Genomic DNA, 23,578 nt, shown 5'->3' with positions numbered 1-23,578 from the left:
GTTGAAGCTCCCATTTGCTGTTGCTTGTAACTTTCTCAAAATCTTTTCAGTTGAACAGCGTGTGCTTGATCTCTGCTGTGGCCAAAAGTTTGAATTCAGGCTCTGTGTGTTCTTTATGGTGGTGCTTTGAATCCTCACTTGTTTGGCCAGCTTAGAAATTGTATTTTTTACAAACCTTGCAAAACTGGCAAAGTTGTAATTTCCGCAGAGTTTAGGGGTGTTGCATGACTGCCCAAAGATGGCTTTTACTATAGACCACCCCGAAAATGATCCCAGATTGTTGGAGTGTAGCTTTTGTTATCAATTCTTATTTTAGGATAATATTATGACATTGGTTTTAACATCTTCAGTAGAGGTGAATTCCTAAACGTACTTAAAATGCTTTATATAAAAAGCAATCTCCAGTCAAAATTATTGACTGAGATAGTTTGTGTATAAGGGGAGGTATACTTGGTCACCTTGGAAGTTTGCAGGCTGTTTTCAGATTTATAATTCCAGTATCTTCACTAATAAAAGAAAACCCCACCTTGCTGTTTTACAACAGAGTCTCATCCCTGTCCTCCGAAACCAGATCCTGCAAAGAGCTTGTCCAGTTCTCTCAACAATCTGACTCCTGCTAAGTTTACGCCTGTCATTAATAATGGGTCCCCAACTATCCTGGGAAAAAGAAGTTATGAACAACACAATGGAATGGATGGTAAATATTTTTCTGCAAAATGTATATTGTCGATATAGGTTTTTTTCTTCTGTCCTTTCAGTATACAAGGAGATTATGAAAACTGTAGTCCTTTATATAAATTCCAAGTTTCTTATTCTTGAGGGAGGTTAATTTTTTCCTTTTGTAGAAGTCGCTTGTCCCATTTCTCCTTCTGGGTGAGACACACGATGTGTACTGCCTGGGTGGTGCACGCACATAAAGCTACTGTGCTAGTGGAACTCAGCCTAGCTTGACCAACCTTGCAAATAGGGTAGTGAAGGAGAAACTTCCTTTCAATTTTTAAATGAGTAGTATGAAAAAAACCTTAATAGCTTTTTCCAGTGATGTTTCCTTTTTCTTTTGAGGTTTACAGCTTTTTTAACCTGTAGGTAGTAGCTGTGCGGTTCCCAGGTGACTTTGTAACGTGTGGATCACCTGGCTTTCCGCAAAGCTACCAGAGGCTGCCTGCCACTGAGAGAGGCAGGCTGCTGCTTAGCTGAGGGAGGCAGATGTGCCAGATCTGGCGTGGCATAAACCTGCTCCTGCCTTGCGCAGAACCAGAGCATTCGCTTTTGTTGGCCCTGTCACTGAGCACCTCTGTGCAGTGGAGTTTGGGCTTCATCTCCTCAAGAATGAAAGGCAAGGGGAAGGTGTTTGAAGTGGGAGATAGATGTAGGATGTTCCTGGCACGGACTCCAGGGCTCTTGTTCTGAAGAGTTGCTCTTGCCTGAGAGTGTCGGGGAAGAGAAAGTGCAGTCTTTTTCTCAGATGAGGATAAAAAGGTCTGTTCAAATGGTCTTAACGGGAGTAAGAACATGGAGGGTAGCTCTTCTTAACAGGAGAAAGGAACAGCTGTTTTAATGGTGACTCTGAGCAGGGAGGGAGATACAGAGAATCTTTCTCACTTTTACCTTTATTTTAACTTTATATGTGGCTTAACTAAAATATAATCACAAAAATTTGATATCTTACTGTTTGTGTTTTAACATTAAGAACTTTTTAAACTGCTGCTGTTCAGGTTGCTGATGTCATGTTTTTCTCTTTTCTGTTCACTTGTGCTCTATCAGGCAACATGAAGAAGCGCCTGTTGATGCCTAGCAGGGGTAAGACCTTGAAGCTGCGCTCAGCTTATGCTAGGAGAGTGATTTTTAGTTTCATCTGCTGGCTTGTCTGCTTTGTGGCTAATGAGTCTGTGTGCACCTTCTGTGTTGATGTCTAAGTGTTCCTTGGGTAACCATTTCCACCCATGGTTGTGCTGCTCACCTTCCAGGCTTTTCACATGCAGATGACAAGTCGTACAACCGTACTGAAGACATGAAGTGCTATGTTCAGAATTGATTACCAATTCCTCAAGTTGACAGGACAGTTTTCTAGCAGTTTTGTGAAGCTGCTGAAAGCTGTGATGGTTGGTTTGAAACTAGGTGTTGTTTCACTGTTTGACTTTTAAGAAATCCAAGTTTCATGCGTCCTGAACTACTTTAAATTCACATCGACCAAAAGAAATGGAAGACGGTATTCACATCGAGTCCCAAATTCAAGCCTCTATATTTTCCACTGTGAGTGGACAGTCTCCCCAGTGAGAGACTGTGTTTTCTCTATTTACAGTATAACTGGTTTTCAAAATTTCCACAGGTTAAAAATTAATCTGTTCTGACTACTGAATAGACCTCAGAAGTTTTAGTTTGTGATAATGCAGGAAACGTACATACAATGTCACTTAACCAAATTCAATAGAACAGACCAATTTTGAATAGTTAGGATATACAAATATCATCGTGAGACAGGCAAACACAAAAACTTAAGCTTACATATTACCATGAAATGGCCCACACTGCATGCCCTGATGTTAAGCTTTGTGTTTAATGGCTGAGACAGTGGACGACTGTTACAAATATTTATATGCATGCATATATAAGTGCATGTGGAGAATACAATAAGAATGAGGACAGTGGTCGTTCTACTGTCTTGCTCTCTTTGGGAATTTATACCTTGATGTTGGGTTGCTGAGTTTTTAATGTGCTTTTTAACTTCTGTGTTTTGGGAAGAATAACAAAATCCTGCTGCCTTGGTCAGTTTGGCTTCCTTGGAAGCTTTGTCCAGTAATGAGGGATGGAGATGCGGAGTAGCTCACTGAATTTCCACAGCTCCTAGTGACGACCTGATTATGGGCATGTCTGCTGCTCCCTTCTAAATGTCCTCATCAGCAAAGGGGACTGCTGAGTCACTCAGCAGATGACACGATTCTGAAGCTCTGAGATGTTGTGGCCCAAAGGAGGGAAGTGGAAGAACAACTGACCCTTCCCTCAGGCTCTTTCTGCGTAGAGCACTGGATTTGATAACTTCAGATGGTTTACTTACTGGAAATGGAGGATTCTTGTTTTAGTGTTTTAAAACATCTGTCTGCTGGTATACATATTTGATTAGATACATTTCAGTCATAACTGTTGCTGGAGCGGTTTGCCAAAAGAAGATTTTGGTGAAGTACCTGTTCGGCTGCTCAGAATATGTGTTTCTCTGAAGCATATGTGTGTAGTTGTGCAGGGGCCGGCTCTCACCGAGCACTTGCTGCTTTATCTGCTCGGTCTGTTCTCAGCCAGCCACTGAAATACTTGGGGTAGTATTTGTAGTATTTGCCGGGTAGCAGAGTACAAATCAGTCCCAGAATCTGTTTACCTGCTGGGGTAGTGAGTGTTAACTGGATATTCTTGTGAGCTGTTCAGCTTAAACTTGTTGGTTGAGATTTATTTGTGAATGGAAGATGTTTGTCATGCTGCAGTTTTGACATTTGGAATATTTTCTGACCCTGGGTTGCTGGAAGCTTTGCTGAGACAGAGAGGGAAGGGAACCACCTGTAAGGAAACAAGGTTTAAAGAATTTGGATCAAGATCTGCTGGGCACCGGGAAACAGATGGTGGAAGTTCAGTGGATCTATTTCTGGCCTGGAGCCAGTTTGTGTGCCAGTGCCAGTTAGCACAGGTTCCCAGTTGCCTTGCGTGTGAGCTGGTAAGCTTTGCTGGCTCTGGGTATGGCTAATGCTGGTTTCCTGTGCCGTGCCAGAACTGGGAACATAGTTTTGAGTCTTCTTCTTGGCTCTGGATGGCGTCATACAGGCTTACTAGTTTGGGGGGCTGCTGGTGGGAAGGGAGAGGAGGACATCAGAGGAGAGGAAGAGCACAAGTTGGAACCGTTGTGAAGAAGGGGTGAATGGCAGCGAGAGTGATGAAGCCTTGTGACCAGAATTTAGGAGCCAATGAGTTAGTATGAAAGGACTGAAATAAACCCATCTATCCAGAGTGACTGATTTTTTTTTTTTAGTATAACTGACCTAAAATAGAAGAAAAAGATTAATGAGAGTAAAACTGAATTGTTGTAACCAGTCAGATGCTTCATTTACATAGCTCCTATAGATATTATCGGAAATTGTGGTGGGGGGGGGGTTGTTATTTTTATGTTTTTCCTCTCCCCTTAGTGATACGTGGCGGCATACTGGCTGGTTTAGGTCATTGTAGGAGTATACTGCAAAGAAAAGCTGGTGTTAAGACAACTGAACGAGGAGACTGGAAATACTCTTTCTGCACAAATTTAAGTGCAGGGAGACACTTTGTCCACCTATGTTGAAATAGTTTTCAAGAAGATGTTAACTTACTGCAATGTTATATGAATTATCCAGGGATTTTTGTTTCCTGCTCATGTGCTGTGTTGGTGGCACCTGGAAGATATCGTATGGTTTGGACAGGTGACTGTGTCAAAGTCTCTGATATATGACAGTGGACGGCTAGTATGGTGGGCTTTATCTGAGGTCTCTTTGCTGGTGATGAAAGTCTTTTTGGTGCTGGGCTATTACTTCCAAACTTGTGGGGGAAGTACGTATGCCGTAAATAATGGCTGGTTGGTGAGCTGATAGCATGTGATGAGTTTGTAAGGCTTTCTTCACGGCCAGATCTTAAAGCAATATAAAATCAAGAGATTGCTTTGCAGGGAATGAGCCAATTAGCAGCTAGTATTTTTGCTTAGTGTAAAGCATTAAGATCCATGTTTATACATGTATGTGTCGGTGGCCAGGTTTCTAAGGCATTTAAATTCCCATGGCACTTGCCTTCATTTAGCATTGGGCTGTTTAACATTGCTGAAAATTGAACGGTTCGTGTAGGTTTTTGGGTGTTCCTTAAGGCAGCACTGCTGGAAGATTTTCGTCTGGGGCTCTACTACCCCTTGGTATTTGGGACGATGGGTGGTTGGTAGCTAGAATTCAGCCCTCAGGAAAGTTAATCAATGAAGTTCCTGGTAAGTGCAAACACCGCTCCTAAATGTGCCCGAATGATGAGTGAGGGTGGGGCGGTTGGAGATGGAAGACCACCTAGTCTATGTGTGGATGTGGGTTGGTCAGGTTGAACTGTGTGAAGAGAGGTAGTAATGGGAAGCAAGGAAAGGCTGGGAAAAGGGGAACCTTGGCGGTGAGATATCAAGGAGGAAAAAGAAAGGAGACTGTTGTTAGCGGGCTGTGGCCAGAAGTAGTTAAAACTAATTATGGAAATGTTAGAAATTGCTGAACCTCGTAAGAGTACTTCAGATTTTTCCTTTGGAATTTTGTTGTTTACTTGTTTGTTTTTTCTCTTGCTACTGTAACTCCAGCTAAGTATCTTTAACTTTTATTTTTCTGAATCAACCCTGCTTAACCCTGGAGAGCTGAACTTTTTCAAGCTTTGAATATGATTTGTCTGGCCAGGCACCTAGAGTTTCAACTGGTGCTTGAATTCCAAGAACAGGAAAATATTTTTAATCTCATCTCTCTTCTCTCCCTCCACTCTATTTCATAAGAAGGGTGTAGTCCTTTCATCTGTTTTGTTTTCCTCTTCTCCTTTAAATCGCATTGGAGGCGTCATTAGGCATAGTGGCCTTCCCAGCTCTCCTTCAGCATTAAGTTGGCATGGATAAACTCCTGCAGATTCCTATTTTTGGAGCATGAAAAGTACATGGAGTCTCATAAGCTGTCGAATACAGTGAGATGTTAAAAATTTATTAGTTTATTGCTTTTTCATTAATGATCTGGAGCTTGGCTGACAATATTTGCCATGAAACTTCCTCTAGAGACGTACAGAGGATGTTTTATGTTCTGGACCCTGTTTACTTTTTTCCTTACGGTTATCCACTATGGGGTCTGTGTGATTCTTGTCTATGCAAATTCCTACTGGGGGAAGGGAGGGAGCATTGTTAGATTTTTTTTTTTTCTTTCCCTCTCTCTTTTACACCATGTTAGCTTTCATCTAATCAAATTTGTTTTTCAGGGTCATCACATGCACTCTAAAATTGGCAGAAAGAGAGAGAACATGAATGGGTAGCTGAAATAAAGGGAAGGCTTTTCCCAGCAACAAACTTGCATTGATAAAATGGTAGCAGATCATATGCTGAAAATTGGAGAGGGTTTATAGAAGAGCCATGAAAACGGTGAAGGGACTGGAAAACGCACTGTATAATGGAAAATGCTTTTATCAAAGTGGAAGTTGTAGATGTTTGTCTCTGCTGACAGGAGCAGCAGAAGTGTAATAATAGAGGGCTTTTTAGTCTAGCCAGGAGTGGAATAATGAGCTGCAGTAGCCAGAAGGTACAGCAGAAAAACTTTGGCTGGAAACAAGCTGCAAATTTTTGAGTGAGGTTAATTAACTGTTGGAATACCTTGCTTCTGCTGCTGGGGATTTCTAAACCAAAATGGAATGTTTTAATGTGTTCTGGTTCATTGTTTCTCACCTCCTTTTGGGGAAATGTGAATGAACTCCTAGAACTGGAAGCATTCATCAGCCTAGCATGGCATTAGTTTAATTATCAAGAGATGAGCATGAAAGTGGAAATACTGTTCTTGATCAAAAACATCTATCGAGGTGGGAGTATAAGGAAGTTCCCTAGCATCAGCTATGGAGGTGACCAGACTTATCTCAAAGTTTTTTTCTGGCTGACTTAGACCTTGCAGAAAATTTGGATTTAACCTGTATGCGTAAGTTGCATTAAAATTCTGCCTTTATCAACAGTGGCCCTGGCTGCCCTTCCAAAGTCGAGGATAACCAGCCAAAGGGAACTGCCCATCCAGGAATGACTGTAAATAGCAGGAAGTATTGTCCCTTTAATGAATAATGTGATACATGGAGTACTGGGTAAAAGTCCTGGCTTTAGCTGTTGATATCCGGACCAGAGTAATGCTGACTAGTGTCAAGAGAGAAAATGTTCAGTGCTTCATAAAGGAATGACTATTTCTTGCCAGCAGCAGCACAGCTGGTAAGAATGACAAGTTGCTTGAAATGCTTTTTGGAGACCCCAAGAACCGTGTGCCTGTGCAACTTCCTTGCTTTAGATTATATGCCAAAAGTACAGATTATTTTGAGAATTGTACTTAGGATTTTGTATTCAGATGTTAAGTGAAACTTTTTTCACTTGCCTTCTGCTTAGCCGTGATACTGTGATTAGTTTCTTTTGGTGTTATGGACAAAGATCTGGAAGTGCAATCAGGAGATGGGCATCATGCTCTATGGATCAGCTAGTGGAAACCATTTCATTTATGAGGGATGGCATGGAGTAAGATGTAAATGTTGATGTGAGTGAGAGGAGAGTGCATATCCCAAGGCATGGTAGGGAACAGGTGTAATTAATATGAGAGGAAATGGATGCATAACAATGCAAGGGCAGAATTGCAAATGCCTCTGATGGTATAAAGCCTGAACTTGTAATTAAGTGGCATCTACATTTGTGATACATATCATATATATATACACACACACATATACATATATGATGTGTAATACTCCCAATTCTAAGAACAGTGAATAATTCAGTCGTTTCTAGTTTACATAGCTTGCATCAGCAAATCCTAAAACAGTGAGGTGCATGGTTTTGTTGCCTCTTTTTTTAACCACTTAGTGTGTTGCAGCCAGACAGAATATACCGTGATGCTCTTTTAGGAATGTGGTGGATAGTATTGATTGACCCAACACCAGGATGGATAGCGGCCCTCCATTCTCAACATACTTGTTCAAGGGTAGCTACTGACTCATTGTAGTTGGATGTCACTGCCCAGAAAGTATTAGCAGGGTCCTTGAAGTACCCTTGGCAGAAGGTACAGCTTTGCATTAACAAACACATCGTCTGTGAGGTACTGTGAAGCAAATTAATGTGAACTGTTAGACCAAGCATTTTGGGAAGTACTGTCCAAATCCAACGAGGTTCATGTGCAGGGGTTAGTGGAAGGAGATGGGTAACAAACCGCTACTTACTCATCCAAAATTAAAGCTCTTCTTTGTGGAATCTCTGATTTGGAGTTACTGTTTGTTTAATGTTGTCTTAGGTTTATCTGTCCAACAGAGAACTGTGATCACTTCTGTGTTTCATTACAACCAAAACAGTCTGTGTTTCTGTATTTGTTGCATGGGGCTGGGCTACTGTATTCTAAACTATGTGAATCTTTCCTTTTTTTAACCTTAAATCTTTTTTTTCCTTTTCCTTTGCCAATCTTGGTAGGAACTTACTTAGGTAAGTAAATTGCAATTTTAACATTGTTTTTATGTCCAACAGAATTTTAAGAAAACGTAGTCTAGGTGGTGTTTGGTAAAATTTATGCTCTGTTCTGCTTTTTGCACTTGCATTCCTGAAAGTTTATAACCTTTGATTGTTAGAAGGTGGACACTCAATCTGCTCACAGCAGTAACACACACTTGGCAGTTTAAGAGAGAGAGGGGTACTAAAGCATTCTTCTAAGCTTGCAAAAACTGTATGTGTGTATATGTCAACACACAGAGACTACTTCAAGTGAACCAGTAACTTGGAAGTGAAATCCTTGTTCATCAAGCCTCATTCATGCATGAATTTTTATATTTTTTTTCTAGCTTGCTTGTGGTACTGTTGATGTTTTTGTTACTGCTGGGAAGGATGGAATCCCAGGAGGAGGATTACTTTTGGAAAAGGAAAATGCATATGAAGACTGTATGGATTTTTGAAAGCAATGTATTTTAGTATAGTAAACTAAACTTGCTGGTTGTGAAAGTGTGTGTTAAATTGTGACTGAAGATGTACTTATGAATGTTACTGCATATTGCATGTTCTGCATGATACTTCTCTTCGGTAAACAGAAGTTAAAAACAAAATGCCATCTGTGACTTAATTGCTTGATGTCCTGATTGGTTTAAAAAAAAAAAAAAAAAAAAAAAACAAACAAGAAAGAAAAGAAAAGATGAATTATGTTAACATGAGATGAAGGACCCATATTTTTGTGTGGATATGCTGAAGATTGGAGTTAGTAAGTTTGAGTAAATACAAATTTAACAACTCCAAGTTATATCCAGTGGCTGGAAGCTGGGCTACTCTTCCTCCTTGGTACTAGGGTCAGCTCTGCACAGACTTCTTGTGCCAAACTATGAAATGGTCTGTAAATACACAGGTAATAGTGTGTATGTTCAGGCATGGAAAAGCACTGGAAGATTTCTACCCAAGTAGAAAAGTGTCCATGGTTGGTGATTATTCTGCAGCTTTTTGATGCTTGCTGTAGTAACTTTGTGGAAATACCCCTGCACTCCAGTCTGAGCTGGGCACACTGCTGAGGGTTTAGGCTCTCCTGCTTCTCGAAATGGCAGTTGTGTATTATGTGGAGTTGGCAAAAAAATTGTGCGGTGGGAGTAATTTTTGAATGCTGCCATTCAGATGCTGAGGTCCTCTCACTGGACTCGCGGGGAATGGGACTGGGTCAGCAAAGAGTATGCACGTCTACTCTAGGCTTCCAGTGGGACCAGATGTGCTGGTTTACTTCCCATCGGGAAATTAAATTCCCCCGCTCCACTCTGTGTTGTCGGGTGCCAGCTATTCCCTACTCCCACAGCATGCTCTTGGGGTGGGCCTCTAGTTGCTGCAGGAAGTTTGGGTATTTTCTCATTTTAAATTTAACAAATCTGAAAGCATTAGATTCAAATGATACGAGATTGTTGGAAAAGAAACAGGTTGGTTGACTTGAGAGGTGGTTCCCCCCATCCCCAAAAGATAAAGCTGCAAAGTAACAGCAGTAGCAGACTTACGTTTGCTGTTTGTGATAGTCCTTCCCCACCTGCCTTTTTCTTGGGTGAAAGTATACTCATCTGCAGCTTTGATACTTGAGGAATGAAAGGATCCATTGGGGCATGGTAACCTGCTCTGTCTGGTTTGGAGCCAAAATCTCAGTAATTGTGCTTATGCTTGAGGAACAGTTCTGAAGTCTTTGTCACTAAGTTGTGGGGAGTGGAGGAGGCATGCTCTGAGGGTGTCGATTAATCTCTGTACTGTGATCAGTTGTTTTATTGCCATTTCAGTAACAATGTAGAATCGTCTCTGGCAAAGGACATCTATGCTTATCTGCAGACATACCTTCAGTTTACCTTGTCTACGTTTTATCTGGGACTTCCTCTTTATTTCAGTGTATAGAGAAGACTTTGGCAGGAGGAATTGAATGGGAGGACGTTTTCTAGGGCTTTGGGTTTTTTCAGTGCTATGGAAAAAAACATTTAATCTTGAGTTTTCAGAATATATTTCAATTTCTTTGGCTGCAGAAGAGTGGAAGATCTGCTTAGATTCATCATTGTAGACCTTTACACTTTATGGTTTTAAAGGTTTGGTCACCTTTTTTTGTTTGTTGGGTTTTTTTCCTTATTTGGAGGAGTTTAGTGTTGTTTCTGATGTGGAGCTATGTAAATTCAAGCACTTGGACCTTAGATATCGTTGAAAGGAATAGTAACGCTTTCTACCCTGTGGCTTTTCTAGACACCCCTCCATAAAATAAAGTTAAAGACAGGTTTTTTTTTTTCTGGTAGAGGAGCTGCCAGAACCTTGCTGGATTTTGCTCCTGGTTTGTAGTCATATGCTGTCCTACTTTTTTAACCTGTTTGTGGATGCATGTGCATGAGAAGTCTCTCTCAAACCTTGATCTGTGAAAATGGACAAGCACCTTGGAAGGGACTAAGTTTCATATGGTGAGTTACATGTCTGTACCGCTCCTTACCCAGAGACGGAGGATTTGTTTAGTTCTTAGAGGTGCCTGATTCGCAGACCTCATCCCTTGCATAGAAGCCACCAAAAACTTTTGGGTGAGAATCCATTGTTTCCAGTACAGGTGCATCCTGTTGACTTGACAGCTATTCTCCAACGGTTTACAGATATTATGCTGTCTCTCCGCATCTCTTTGGTGACCATTGCAGATAAAAGTTGCTCATTTAATAGCAGTGCTTCAGCTGCATATGCTTTTAGTGTGATTTTTTTTTATTGCAAACTGAAGCTACTCTTTTTAGTGTCTGTTTTTATATTTATTCTTTCAAACTCCAGTTATCAAAATGTGACTAAAGGGAAAATTCACAGATAGCTAAGATTAGTATGCTAATTGATACCTTATTACTATGATAGCAGGAGTATAAATTGTATTGAAACTGTAATTTTGTTTTTACTGGAGCAAAAAGTTGTCATGGTCAGCTTTATCCTAGAAGTTACAGCTTAGGGGGTGAGATGTGTCCCTGTTGTAACCACTGCTGCTTTGCTGTTTTGAAGCTTTGGGGCTCAGAGTAAGTAGCAGTTCTGCTCAGCCTTTGCCCAGTTTGTGTCAGTCTCAACATCTTTTCTCACCGTGGAATATTCTGGGTTAATTCTGGTGCTGAGGAATAATACCAGAATTAGGAATAGTTTAGGAATAGCACCACTCTCTGGTTTACATCCAGCCATAGTCATTGCAGCAGCCATGTATCGGCTGCTCCTGTAGGCTAGTCTTTTCTGGCATCAAGAATCTTCTTAGCACAAGAAAAGAGCTGATCTGGAGTGTGGTTAGAATGAAATGTGTGGCTTCAATCCAGGGACTAGCATCAGTTGATTTACATCTCTCGGAGCTCCTGTAAATGGAGAAAATGTTATCTTTCTGTTAGGGAAGGGGGAAGAAAAAACAAGTGCTAGAGCTTAGCTCTGAAGCCAACAGATTCAGGTTGCATCCTGCTGGCTGTGCTGTTTCCCAGCATCCGTGGAGCTCTTTGTCCATCCATCTCAAACGGCTGCTCACAGCTGTGTTTTGGATGCGATTGCTGCTCCCATGTAAAAAGGAGTGATTATCTGGCGCCTACATTGCCTTTGTCAACATCCAAAGGTTGTTACTGGTCTTCTTGCTCGGTGCCTGGTACATCTGTTCTACAGATTTGATGGAAATCTTTCTGGCAGCCATTTCTTCATCTCTGTGGATACTTAGGCACAAAAGTGCTGCAGAAATTGAAACTATGTGTCTTCATGTTTGAAGTAGCGAACAGCATACGTCTACACAAAATGGAAAATACACTTGATATAAACTGTTGATTTTAATGTGGTATCGTGATACTCAATGCTCAGAAAATGTCCCCCGTTCCGCCTTCCTCCCTCCCGCTATGTTGCTGTGCCATGTGTTTCCTGGCATACTTGCTGTGAGAACATTGTGTTTGGTTTTACCAAGGAGAATCTCAAGGAATCTGCTGAGTGCGGACCATGAGCTGTAAAAGTTCATTTTTGCTGGATTCTTTAAAAAGCTTTGCTGTTTCATCACAGCTTAACCCACTAGCAATAGGAAGTTTCAGAAGTGAAGCTGGGAAGCTTGCTATAAATGTGAAAGCAGAGTTCATACTGATTACTTCTGCAGCCAGCGACAGCATTTGCTGATGCCTGTCCTGTAGTACCTGTTGGATTTGACGTTTTGGTTCTCAGCCAAAAGGGGCTGAGAGAGACGGTTTGGTGCACTGATGTTAAAGAAATGGTGTTTTCTGGGAGCACGCATCTTAGAAAATTAAACGGTGCTAACAAAGAGGTTTATTAGGTCTCCCGGTCCAGTCCGTGCCATACCCTACTGCCTTATAGCAACACATCATTCTCTTATATCCCAAGACCTTTGTGTGTCCTGCAGGGTCTCATATATGTACAGTTCAGTACATACGCTATGGCAACATGATAGGGTATCAGTATAGCAAATAAACTGGTAAAATCAAGCCATTGTGCTTGGTGCTTTACGGTGCTGTTTGTGTAACTGGGGAAGGGCTTTGTGTGGTAGCTGGAGTCGCTGTGCTCTGTGACTGATGGAGCTATGCCCATGGAAGTGTTTACTTGTGGTAGGTTCAGCAGATACAAGCTGTTTGCTAACAGCTTGTAGCTAACGTCTGAGCTGAAGAGTTCCCTGGGGATCTAAGGATGATAGGAAAGATTTTATTTGTTGCTGTCTTGACAGTGTATAATACCTTCCACTTTCTCCTTCTTGATGTCAGTAAATTCCTCCAAAACTAAAACAGAACACCAGATTTTTCCCAAGACTCGAGGAAAACCTCAGATCTGAAAGAGGCGGTGTACTTTTAGCGGTAGTTTGAAGAAAGGTGTGCGTAAATGGAGAAAAGACTGAGCAAATGGAACGTGTTTTTAACTTGGGGGCTCTGCTCTTCAAACCATGTTGTTAAGGAAGCTCTTTTCTCAGTTACCTTTCAAGGAGGGGAGAAGTTAGTTTGGTAGACAACTCTTGTTTTAGCAAAACAACACAGTTGCAATCATAGCTGCGTGTGTTTTGATTTTGTACTTTTTTCTGTCTTGGAAAAGCAATGGTCTTACCAGCTCTATTCTCTTTCCTGTTTGTTAGGTCTGCCTAACCACGGACAAACCAGACAAATGGTAAGAGAATGTTCATTTAACCAAAACAGGGAAAAGAAGAATTATTAACCCGTGCTAGATAGAACACCCCATTAAACCCTAGTGTTTCACTTCCGTCTTTGCTGTTTGCAGCTGGTCATACTTCCCAATTAATTGAAAAGTTTTTAAAAAATTATTATTTTGGGGTATATGAAACATTGAAATGGTTAAATACAATTTAAACCTCAAATCTATCTATCTCTATCTATATATAAATGAGATTCTGTTTTGAATGGAACATTTTGTTTCTGCTCATACAGAAACTGAGTGGCTGTTTATAGCAAAGTTCTGGGATGTGTTTCTAGGTGGAATGTGTTTCACTGAAGGAGGAAAGCTTAACTGATGGAAGGGTTTGTTTGGAAAACAGTTTTGTTTTTTTTTTTTTAGGAAGTTGGTGTGCAAGTTGTCTGCTGAGAATGCTTGGTTTTTATGTTCCTTTTTTTTTTTTTTTTTTTGAGTAAAAATGATTCCTAGCCTTTCATCCATTATGCTGAGTTTTATCAAAGGACAGAAGCAAATAGCCAGTCTGATTGATGCGTCTCTGGCAAAATGCTTTCTCATGAAATTCACTTCGGTGTGAAGGGGCCAGCGCAAAGGCTGTGCGTCACTTTCCCCCCTTACGCATGGCTTATGGGAGACTCATGGGAGAGAACTTCAAGCTTCCCCCCCCCCCCCCCCAAAAATGATCTTCTGGTGTTGATAAAGTGGAGCTTGCCTCATTAGGTGAACTGCCACGATGTATTAGTGTCGGTAGAGTCACTCTGACATGGGTCAGTCAGCAGCAGGTATGACTGATGGTCACTGAATGGTGATCACAAGCATTATTAAATCTAATAATGCTCTCGGATAGTGTGCAGTATCATGAGGGTAGGCCATAACTTGAGCATGCTAGTCTGCTTGTAATAACGAAGCATTCATTTGGTTTGTTACTTCAGCATCTGATACGAAGTGGTAAATTGTATTCGTCCTTGAATTCAGCTTCATTTCTTGTCACTGAGGAGACTGGCTACTTGTTTGTGTCTGCTGAATAAACCAACTCAGTACAGTGGGAGAAATCTGTGATGACCTAACACTTTTTAGGTGTTTTAGGGTGAAACCCCTGAACTGCCTTGATTTCTGTTTGCTTGATAAAGTGTGCTACTGAACTGAAAGTTAAAGGTCCACCTTTCAGGATGTACCATTTGAAACAGATTGCTCTGTGCGGGTAGAGAAAAGGCAACCTGGAAGCACAGGGGTGCCCCTTCTAAGTATTTCCAAGAACTTGCTCTGGAGTTGTTCTCCTGCATATGTAGCACGTGCAGGGAAAATACCCTTCGCAAAATTAATGAAAGGATTTTCTTGGAGAAATCTGGAGAGGGTAAAAAAAAACAACAGAAAAGCTTTTTATTTGAAACCTTTTCCTTAATAAGCCTCAAATATAAAAGCAATTCTTGAAGTATTTCAGTGGTCTGCTGTGGTGCCGAAGTTGTCTTGTATAACATGGAGCTGGGCAACAAAGAAATTAAATCGTTATTGCACTTACATATAACACCTTTAAAGAGCTTAGGATTTTAAAAGGTGGGATTTTGTTTGTTTAGCTCTAAAGCCCTGATTTTCTACAAGAAGCAGATCTTGCTAGCACAGTTGATTAAGGCTGGTCAAAAAAAAAAAAGTCATCGATCATTTTTTGTTTTCTTCTCAGATACAAATGAGATAAATGCAGGGTTTTGTTGGTTTTTTCCCTTGGTTGACAGACTGAAGTCTTCCCTTTCTAAGTCAAAGTGTTAAAATTTGGTTGAGCTTTTGCCATAACCTGACACTTAAGGACTTGAGTACCTCATGTCCCTACCTTTCCTTTTGAGGTGGATCTCCCAGGCCAGACTTCCCTCACGTACACACTCAGTTTCCCATTTCGTGGGCAGAAGGGGAAGCCTGGGCGCATCTGGGGAGATGGTCTGACCTCAGAGGATGGCCTGTGAAATACCAGAATTAAATTTCTACTGGGTTGTTTTCTGACCAGCTTTAATTTATTCATATGAAATTTTCTGGGCCCTTATTTTGCATCTCTCCTGACTTGTCCAGTGTTACTGACTTCAGTGGGATTTCTCATTGTGCTAATCAGCAGGAAGAGGGTCAGCAGAACTGGACTTCAAATGATCAAGGACAGCTGCATTTGAGAAGCTTAATCCTTTGTTCCCTTGCATTTGCACCTCTCTTAATAACAGCTCATGTTTTCCCAGTTGAATGGAAGGGGGCTACTGTGGGTCTGCAAAATTATACCTGTGTGATTCGCAAAGCAAATGTATTATATATGGGAAATCTGTGGTGTTAAATGCTAAAAGGATTTTATGATGAATTTGCTAAGCTTTGTAGTCCTAGATTTGTTTTCAACAACATATTTAATATGTCATTAAATATTAACCTTCCTAGAACAAAAAGGATATGGGTAAGTTTGGTACCCCAGAATAACTGTAAATTCTGATTTTTATATTTGATTTGCTGTGTAGCTAGATTTCCTTCCCTGAAATCAATAGAGTTGCTCTAGATCTATGGTAGCAGCTGAAATCTAAGTCTTATGCTCAATCTTTCAAACTTGATGTCATCTTTCAGACACAAGCAACAGGTTATTGATAATGCCTTCTATTTATTATCTGTCGTGTCGCTGGAGTATTGCTGTCCTATTGTATATTGAAGGTGCCTAACTTCTACTGCTTGTGGACAATGGCTTTTATGTGAATTCTGTGTTCAGTCACGGGCAGGAGGGGATGTATTTACCAGAAACTCTGAAGAGCTGATACGAAAACTTTAATTCTCTTTTCCTTTGAGTGCTTATCACATGCTACTGCAGGTTTGTTACAGTCCATAATTGTACTTTTTTATGTATCACGTTAGGGACCAAGCCGAAACTTGCTGCTCAATGGGAAATCATACCCAACAAAAGTCCGATTAATTCGTGGTGGATCCATGCCTCCAGTGAAAAGGAGGAGGATGAACTGGATTGATGCGCCAGACGATGTTTTTTACATGGCCACTGAAGAAACCAGGTAGGAAATTTGGTCTTTTCAGAGGGTTTAAGGGGAGGTCTTTTGGTTTGTGTTCCCTGTGGGTGCTGCAGCTGATTTTGTGGTTAGACAAGGATCTCTTCAGCAGATCTGTTGCTGCAAATGGAATGCAGACAGCACTGCTGGTGTTTAGGTGGATAAAAGCTGTGACGTATCTAATCGTCTCTGATGTGCCTAATCATGCACTCGCATTCCAGAGAAAGCAGATTTTTTGTCTTCCAGAGCAGTTCCTGTAAGAGATGGGCAATAAGGATAAGGGGAGGAAGACTGTGGTGGCGAGTTCACCTGGTTCAGACCCATAAATGCCTTTGAAGGTCCCACCGCAGTGTCTCAGTAATAGGATAGGGGCCTTCTGGCACACGGGTGATGCTGAGGAACAGAGCCTCCTACACATAGAGCTCTGCATGCCCTCTTGCGTGCTGAAGTCTCTTGTATTACCTCTCAGAACGTCTCCTCGTGTGTCTGAGTACTGAAACCTGCAAGTGACACCGAGGGTTTCCGGGGGCTGAGTTGCCTCATTTCTTTGGTGGTTTATACCTGCCACCAGTAGTGGTGAGATGTAGCCCTGCAGTGTCCATCTTCCTCCTTTGGTGGTACTGCTTATGCTAGTCCTTCTTGTTAGTCTGCCCACAGGATAAAAATAGTAAAAGAAACTTTCCTTGCGTGAGTTTCACTTGAAACTCTGTTTACAGGCTGCTGACAGAGTGATAGAAGCTGTGTGGCCTGATCCCTAAAGCAAAGCTTTTGCGTGCGTGTTCCCAGTACTGTGTTACTCCGAGGAAGGGTGGACTGCTCCTGGGTGTTGTCAGAAAGGTAGAGGCATAAGCTTGTGTGGTTTCCTCCCAAGAACCTGATGCCTCTCTCCTGGGTAACCTCGAAGAAGGTCAGAGCAAAGCCCTGCTTTTCAGCCCTCTCTGCAAGAGGTGCTCTCTGGCTTTTGTCTGTATCTGAAGCCTGGAGTCATCCACACTTTCAGTATCAGTGCCCAACAGGCAGAGAAGCACTCGCTTTTCCTTCCAGTACCTAGCAGAGACGGACATGTGAACTGCTGGATGTCTGAGCCCTTAAAAGTGACCAAGGAGGTCAGGAGTTTTGAGTACTTTATCCCTTCTGGTGCTACTAAACTTGGTGCTACTCTGAGTATTCATTTGTGCAGCAAGAAGTGCATAGTCAGTCGTAACACCCCCAACCTCCTCCTCAGCCTACAAAGCCTTACACGTGTTAGGTGACTATTCTGTCGGCCTAGTATCAAAGATGGGCTTCATAGACAAACTGACACTGGTAGCGTTCAAGTTGCTAACCGCTGATCTGTTGGATCTTCAGATTTCAGTGCAGGAAACACCCCCTCAGAAGAACAGAACTCAAAAGAAACATTAAATTAATTTCCTTGTCAGACTTGTTCCTATGGACACCTTTAATGCAACTGCATTTCACACCAGCTTACATCTTTACCTTGTCTTTCCCTTCTCCTTTTCTGTTCCTGCGAGATGCTGTGAAAGTAAGCAGTGGGATCCCTTATATAATTGAAACTAAAGTGGGAGAAGTATGTTATTTTCGAGGGAAGTGGTAAAGAGGTACTGGGATCCTGTTACAGATCTTCAGCTCTGGTAAATTCGTGTGCCATTGCGGATGCAGGGTATACAGTCTCTAATTCAGTCCTTAGATGCTCAAGGCTTATTTCATAATCCTGCATCTACAAAACACTTGACATCTTTATCATCCAACCCACAAGAAATACTGCAGGTCCGTGGTAGTAATGTCTCAGTACTACTACAAGGTCCTGCCCTTTGATCTGTACATAACAGTGAGAATATTCATCAAGTGCGATGTTGGTCGTGAGAACAATTTACTGTAAGGGCACAGAATCATCTGCTCGTACAAAACCACTGACTGAGGCAGGAAAGATAGTCCTGCAGCAACCGGCACATCTCTAATGCAGAAATCGTAGTGCAGTGATAGACATCAGCTCAATAAGACCTTATCTCTTCCATTTTAAAAAAAAAAAGAAAGAACGGGCTTCTTTGTCTGACAGCCTTGCTGCTTAGCTGACTGATGAGAGCTGAAAAGAGATGTTTGGCAGCCTGCTGAAAAGCAGGGAAGCCTGAGCGATGTAGCATTGTAAGCGGCACGGGTTTTCTGTCGGGCATTTCACCTCTAACTTTTCCCTGAACCATCTGCTGCATTCCAGTGTCAAGAATGTAAGACTTGTTTGTGAGCTCTGAAACAATTTGAGCTTTGTGTGGCTCCGTAGCAATCAATCTAGCAGCAATATCTGCATATCATCCTCCAGCTGAGGGTCAGGCTGTGTTTTCAGTCACAGAAAGCAGGTTTTCCTAAAGTTTTACACCCCTCCTCCTTCCCCTTTTGTGTGGCACTGTTGAGAACGGTGCTAGAAAACTGGACAGCTTTGAGGGAGCAGTTTGAAAAGTTGGTCGATTGAAAGGAATAAATTTTTGAATTCAAGCCTCACAGTAAGGAACTCGGCATTTATAATTTATGCAAGCAGAGGCAGCAAGTGACCTGATCAGAATCTAGAACTGCTACGGGACGTGTTTCTGACGGCAGCGTGTCTAATTGAGCACATGCGGATACTGTAAGAAGCTCTGCTGGCTAAAAGTAGATCAACTTCAGCTAAGTGAGTCTTGGAAAAATCATCACATCAAGATTTTATTTTTCCCTTCCCACCACCACTTTTTCACCCTGTTCTCTCCTCTCCCCACCCTGTGGCCTTTCAACTTGAGAAGGCGCTGGAGAAATGGGGACACTGAGCAAACAAAAGATGTGTCTCTGTGTGTGTGAGCTCTATGTAGCAGACTTGTTCTGCTCAGTGGGCAAAAAAAACAAGTGAAGAGATGACCAGATCTCACCAGAGCTGATTGAAAATCTTCAGCTGAAGTTGTTGATTTGTCAGTGCTGGTAGTGGGAAGGGTAAATTTTTTGGCGGGGGGGGGGGAGTATTTTAACCAGTTTCTCCTATGAATGTGTCTTGTCGTGTTTTGTTTTTTTTTTCTTTTCTTTTTTAAATGAAAAATTTCTCCCCAACAATGTTGAGTAACCAAAAATGTAAAAATTATCTTTGGGAGATAGATGGTTGAGTTGTGGACTGTATAGCCCCACATGGCTGCCCTTCCTCTAGTGCAGTATTGTGTCTCTCACGGTAAGTTAAAAAATCGTTAAGGTAGGAGCCTATAAGGGTAGGCAGTGCTTCCTTATCAGACCCTCCTTGTTGCCCCGGTTCCTGAACTGAAGGCTGTGTATAATGGGTACTGGTAGACTAGTCTTGTGAATATTTATCACTTTCCTTTCTAATCTCTATATGCATTTGACCACCACAATGTCCTCTGGAAATGAATTCCTCATTTTAATTGCATAGCACATTTTTCGTTGTTGCTGGTTTTTTCTTTTTTTTTTTTTTTGGGGGGGGGGGCGCGGGGCACGGCAGGGGGGATACTTCCTTTCGCTCTAAGCCTGGTATTGACAAAAAGAAACGAGTAATCATTCTGTATTGTCTCTTTCTACCTTATTTTGCTAATTTTAGAAGTTCAGTGTGTCCTCTCTCCATTCTCTCTCTCTTTTACTTTCTCTCCATATGGAAAACAGCTTCCTGTGTCTGTAAGACTTGTTGCTAGTCTTGTAACATATAGCGAAACTCTTGACAAGTGCAAGACGTGAACATTGCCCATTTCTAGGTTGGGTACATGCGATGTAGGAGAAGCAAGCGGGGGAGACACCCTGTTAGTGTTCCCAGTGGAGGGGGGGGAAGGCTCCAGTATTGGTTCGCTGGTTAGTGGCCATCGTGGAGCTCCCCTGCAGCAGCTCAGCCTCGAGGCGTAGCTCCATGGGAGACCAAATGTTGCTGGCTTGTGCTGTGACGGGTTTCTTTTGAAGAGGCAGCTGTGTGCACCTGCTTGGGGCTGGGGAATGTCGGAGAGCTCTGCGAGAGATGGATTAACAGGCGGGGAAGTGACCAACATTGCCAGAAGAGGTTTGATTGTAACTTGGCTTTGTAAATTCCCACAAAGCTGCCTGCAGCACGTCCAACTGATGTGTCTGCATGCATCAAAATAAATTAGTGGTATGGAAACTGGCTGTCATAACTACTTCACTTGTTTTATTTACAGCAGTAGACCCTGGTCCTATGAGGCTGGACCAGAATGCCTTCTGCTCTGCAGGGGAAGGATTCTGGAACAGGGAATGCAATTTCCTCTTCATTGGTGGTTTTTTTTTATATTGGTGGGGAACTTTTAAAAGTTCCCCGGGGAAGACATTGCTGAAATAAATAGTGTCAGCCCATTCCGTTAGTGAGCAGCGTCTACGTGTGCAGGCCTGGTTTCACTTGGAGAAATTGAGAAACCTTTAGTGCCTTAGTGTCCGGTCTCTGTAATCGGTTCCTTTCTTCCTTACTGTCTGCAGGAAAATCCGCAAGCTGCTTTCCTCCTCCGAAGCCAAGCGAGCCGCCAGACGCCCTTACAAGCCTATTATCCTCCGGCCCATCCAGGCAGTGCAGCTACGCCAGCCCATGAATGACGAACCCATAATCATTGAGGATTAACACACGCTGAGCAGCTCTCCGGATGACGGTGGATCTGCCTGAAAGAATCTCTCCTCCAATATATACTTGAGTTTCTATGGCTACAGCATTGAACTAACTGTTGAAGAGAGGGAACTTCTGAGGAACTGTTTTGCATCTTTTAAACCCTTAAAAGGAACTCAGCCCTGCTCTGAGCCTCTGACCACAGACTGCTCTCTCTCTCGCGCGCGCTCTCTCCTTCTCTCCTTTCTTTTTTTTTTCCTTTTTTTTTTTTTTTTTTTTTTTTTTAATTTTTGGTAGCCTCTTTTCCCCTTTGCTTCTACCCCTTTTGTAGACAGGGGGAGGGAAAGTAAGTTTAACTTATTAAGAGAATGTGGACTAGTACTTTTTAGCTTTGTTTCCTCTTCCAATGTACGAAGAGCTAGAACCCTTCATTTTGTGACTGAGCTCTCGTTGCAAAGCCGTTTTTACGAGGCTGTGTTGTAAGATTTTTCTTTCTTTTTTTTTTTTTTTTAATTTTGTGGACGGTGCCATTTTTTATTTCATTTATATTATTTCTTTTGTAGATAAATTTCCAACCTTTAACTGATATTTGGAAATAGGAGCTGAAAGCCAGCCCCAGGTTCAGCCAGTTTTCTTTGGTCCTGTCCCTTATGTTTTTTGGATCATTTTGCACAGCCAGTTGTGCTCATGCACAAGACAGAAACAACTCAGGCTGAGAAAGGAGTGAGCTAAGAACTGAAGAACCTTGCAGAACATTACACTAACGTTGTGTGCAGTGGAGGCCAGGCTACCAGAATTAGGTGTCCTTACTCTATAGTCAATCCCTGGGAGATCTGGCCTGTGGCATTTCTCCCAGTAACCAGCAGTTTGCGTGCTGCCTTTCTCTGACATCTGGAACCCTACCTGCTGTTATACCACCAAGACCCAGCAGTAGGCCCAGCAGTCCAGCAAGTGTAATGAATTGCTTTGCTCTGGCTCCAAGAGTCAAGTACACCAATGCCCAGGGACATTTTGCTTAGAACTCTGAACCTGTTTGTGCATCAGTGTTTTTGGACACATCTTTCCCAGGACAAGACCTGGTTTCTCTTTAATTGCGTTACTGTATGTTTCCCATTTTGAAGGGAATTTAAATTACAGCTGGGTTTTATTTGAACACATTGTGTCTGAAATTAAGTGTTTTTTTCCCCCCTTGACATTTCTTGTGTTTGAGGTTTCTTGCATCTCTTGAACTTCTTATGTATTTGCAAGTCTGTATAATTTCTTTTTCATATGTCTTCTCATTGCAGTGCATTTGCTGAATGCCCTGCTCTGTTTTGAAAGGATGTAAACTATCATTTGCAACTTGTGCTGATCTGTACATGTACCTGCCTCAAGCAGACACAGCATGTAATAACCCCCAAGTCATTCCATATGTGTCAGCGGTGAGATGAGCCAAAGTTGTATTTGGGTTATCACAGTCCAACCGTGATTCTGTGCAACTCTGCTAACCCACCGGGTTAGACGGAAAGGAATCCCCACAAAATGAAAACAATTCAGTTAACTTTACTTAATAAACCTGGAAAGTGAGCTTTTGTGAAACATCTGCTTTTTGTCTCTTCTGGAATAGCTGCCAAGACCCTTGCTCAGGGTGCCGTCTGGCTGGCACGCACGCCTCTGCGCTCCTTCCTTCACATCCCGGAGCTGTGTTCTGCTCTCGAGTGTTTGCATAACTGAGCGCGTCCCTGCGCTGCCAGTGCCGTTACGTTGGACAGGGCAAGAGTCATTCATAGTTTGATTCCCCTCATATGCAGTTTAAATATTTCTAACACTTCAGGCTGTGACTCCCTCCCTCCTCCTTTTAAACGCAGCAGCAGATGCAACGCTGGAGCTCTGAATGAGCCTTTTGTCCGTGGTGGCTCATGCGTCTTGCTGATCCGTGGCGTGACTCTGGCATGTGGCAGAGTGAAATCCCCGGGGGTCAGCAACCCAACCCGCTGACATTTAAGTACTATTTCATTCTACGTTTGCTCCTTACTGGGATAAGCAAAGCGGGCTCAACGTTTGGTTTCATTTGCTGCTTGGCAGTGGTAAGATTTACTCTGTGACTGTGAGTAGCTGTGCAACTTGGCAGATGTTGTAAGTTTATTGTATACTGGTGGTCACGTTTTCCTAGCCATAACTTAAAAGCAGGAGGGCACAGCCGTTCCCGAAGGATATGCTACGGATGAAGGGCACCAAGCTTACTAGATAGAAAGCCTCCAGGCTGCGTGCAACAGTGCAGGACTGCACCAAAGACCATCGGCAGTTTTACTTTGCCTCCATCAATCTGTAGGATTATCCCTATGTACATAAGAAATATTGCCGACTGCAGAAAGGTTTTGGAACACTTGATTTTTCTCTGTGAGGGAAAGGTCTCACAGGGATTCCTTCCTGTTGCAAAACGAAATCTGAAGAGATCACTTTGAAAAATCTGTGTCCGAATTGGCTTCAGCCCCTGTGCAGAGGGATTCGGAGCCGCTGCCTCAGCTGTGGCAGAGGGCCGTACTCTGGCACGGTGTTGCGGGAACTCTGAAATCCCTGCGTGCTGGGGACGGTGCGCTTTGGTGGATGAACTATTGACGGGACTTGAGGGAAGCTGTTGAGGCTGCCCGAAGA

At 42.4% G+C, this 23,578-nt stretch overlaps 1 protein-coding gene across 4 annotated transcripts in view; it reads left to right on the top strand.

Moving 5' to 3' along the window:
* MTA1 (metastasis associated 1) overlaps positions 1 to 22,522 on the top strand; it is an 87,206-nt gene extending 64,684 nt beyond the window's left edge. For 2 of the 4 annotated variants that reach the window (XM_075156620.1, XM_075156619.1), the window contains 5 exons: positions 545 to 697; positions 1,765 to 1,800; positions 13,320 to 13,351; positions 16,241 to 16,392; positions 20,824 to 22,522. In XM_075156620.1, coding sequence (XP_075012721.1) covers positions 545 to 697; positions 1,765 to 1,800; positions 13,320 to 13,351; positions 16,241 to 16,392; positions 20,824 to 20,962 — 512 coding nt within the window. In that variant the 3' untranslated portion in view covers positions 20,963 to 22,522. Of the gene's footprint in view, positions 1 to 544; positions 698 to 1,764; positions 1,801 to 13,319; positions 13,352 to 16,240; positions 16,393 to 20,823 lie in introns of those variants that run through there. The other 2 variants (XM_075156622.1, XR_012674553.1) reach the window with 2 other exon arrangements.
* Positions 22,523 to 23,578: the final 1,056 nt, after the last annotated feature.

Source organism: Calonectris borealis, chromosome 8 (assembly GCF_964195595.1).
Source record: "Calonectris borealis chromosome 8, bCalBor7.hap1.2, whole genome shotgun sequence".
NCBI lineage: Eukaryota > Metazoa > Chordata > Aves > Procellariiformes > Procellariidae > Calonectris > Calonectris borealis.
Note: the sequence above shows the minus strand (reverse complement) of the source record. Positions and strands in the feature narration are given on the sequence as shown.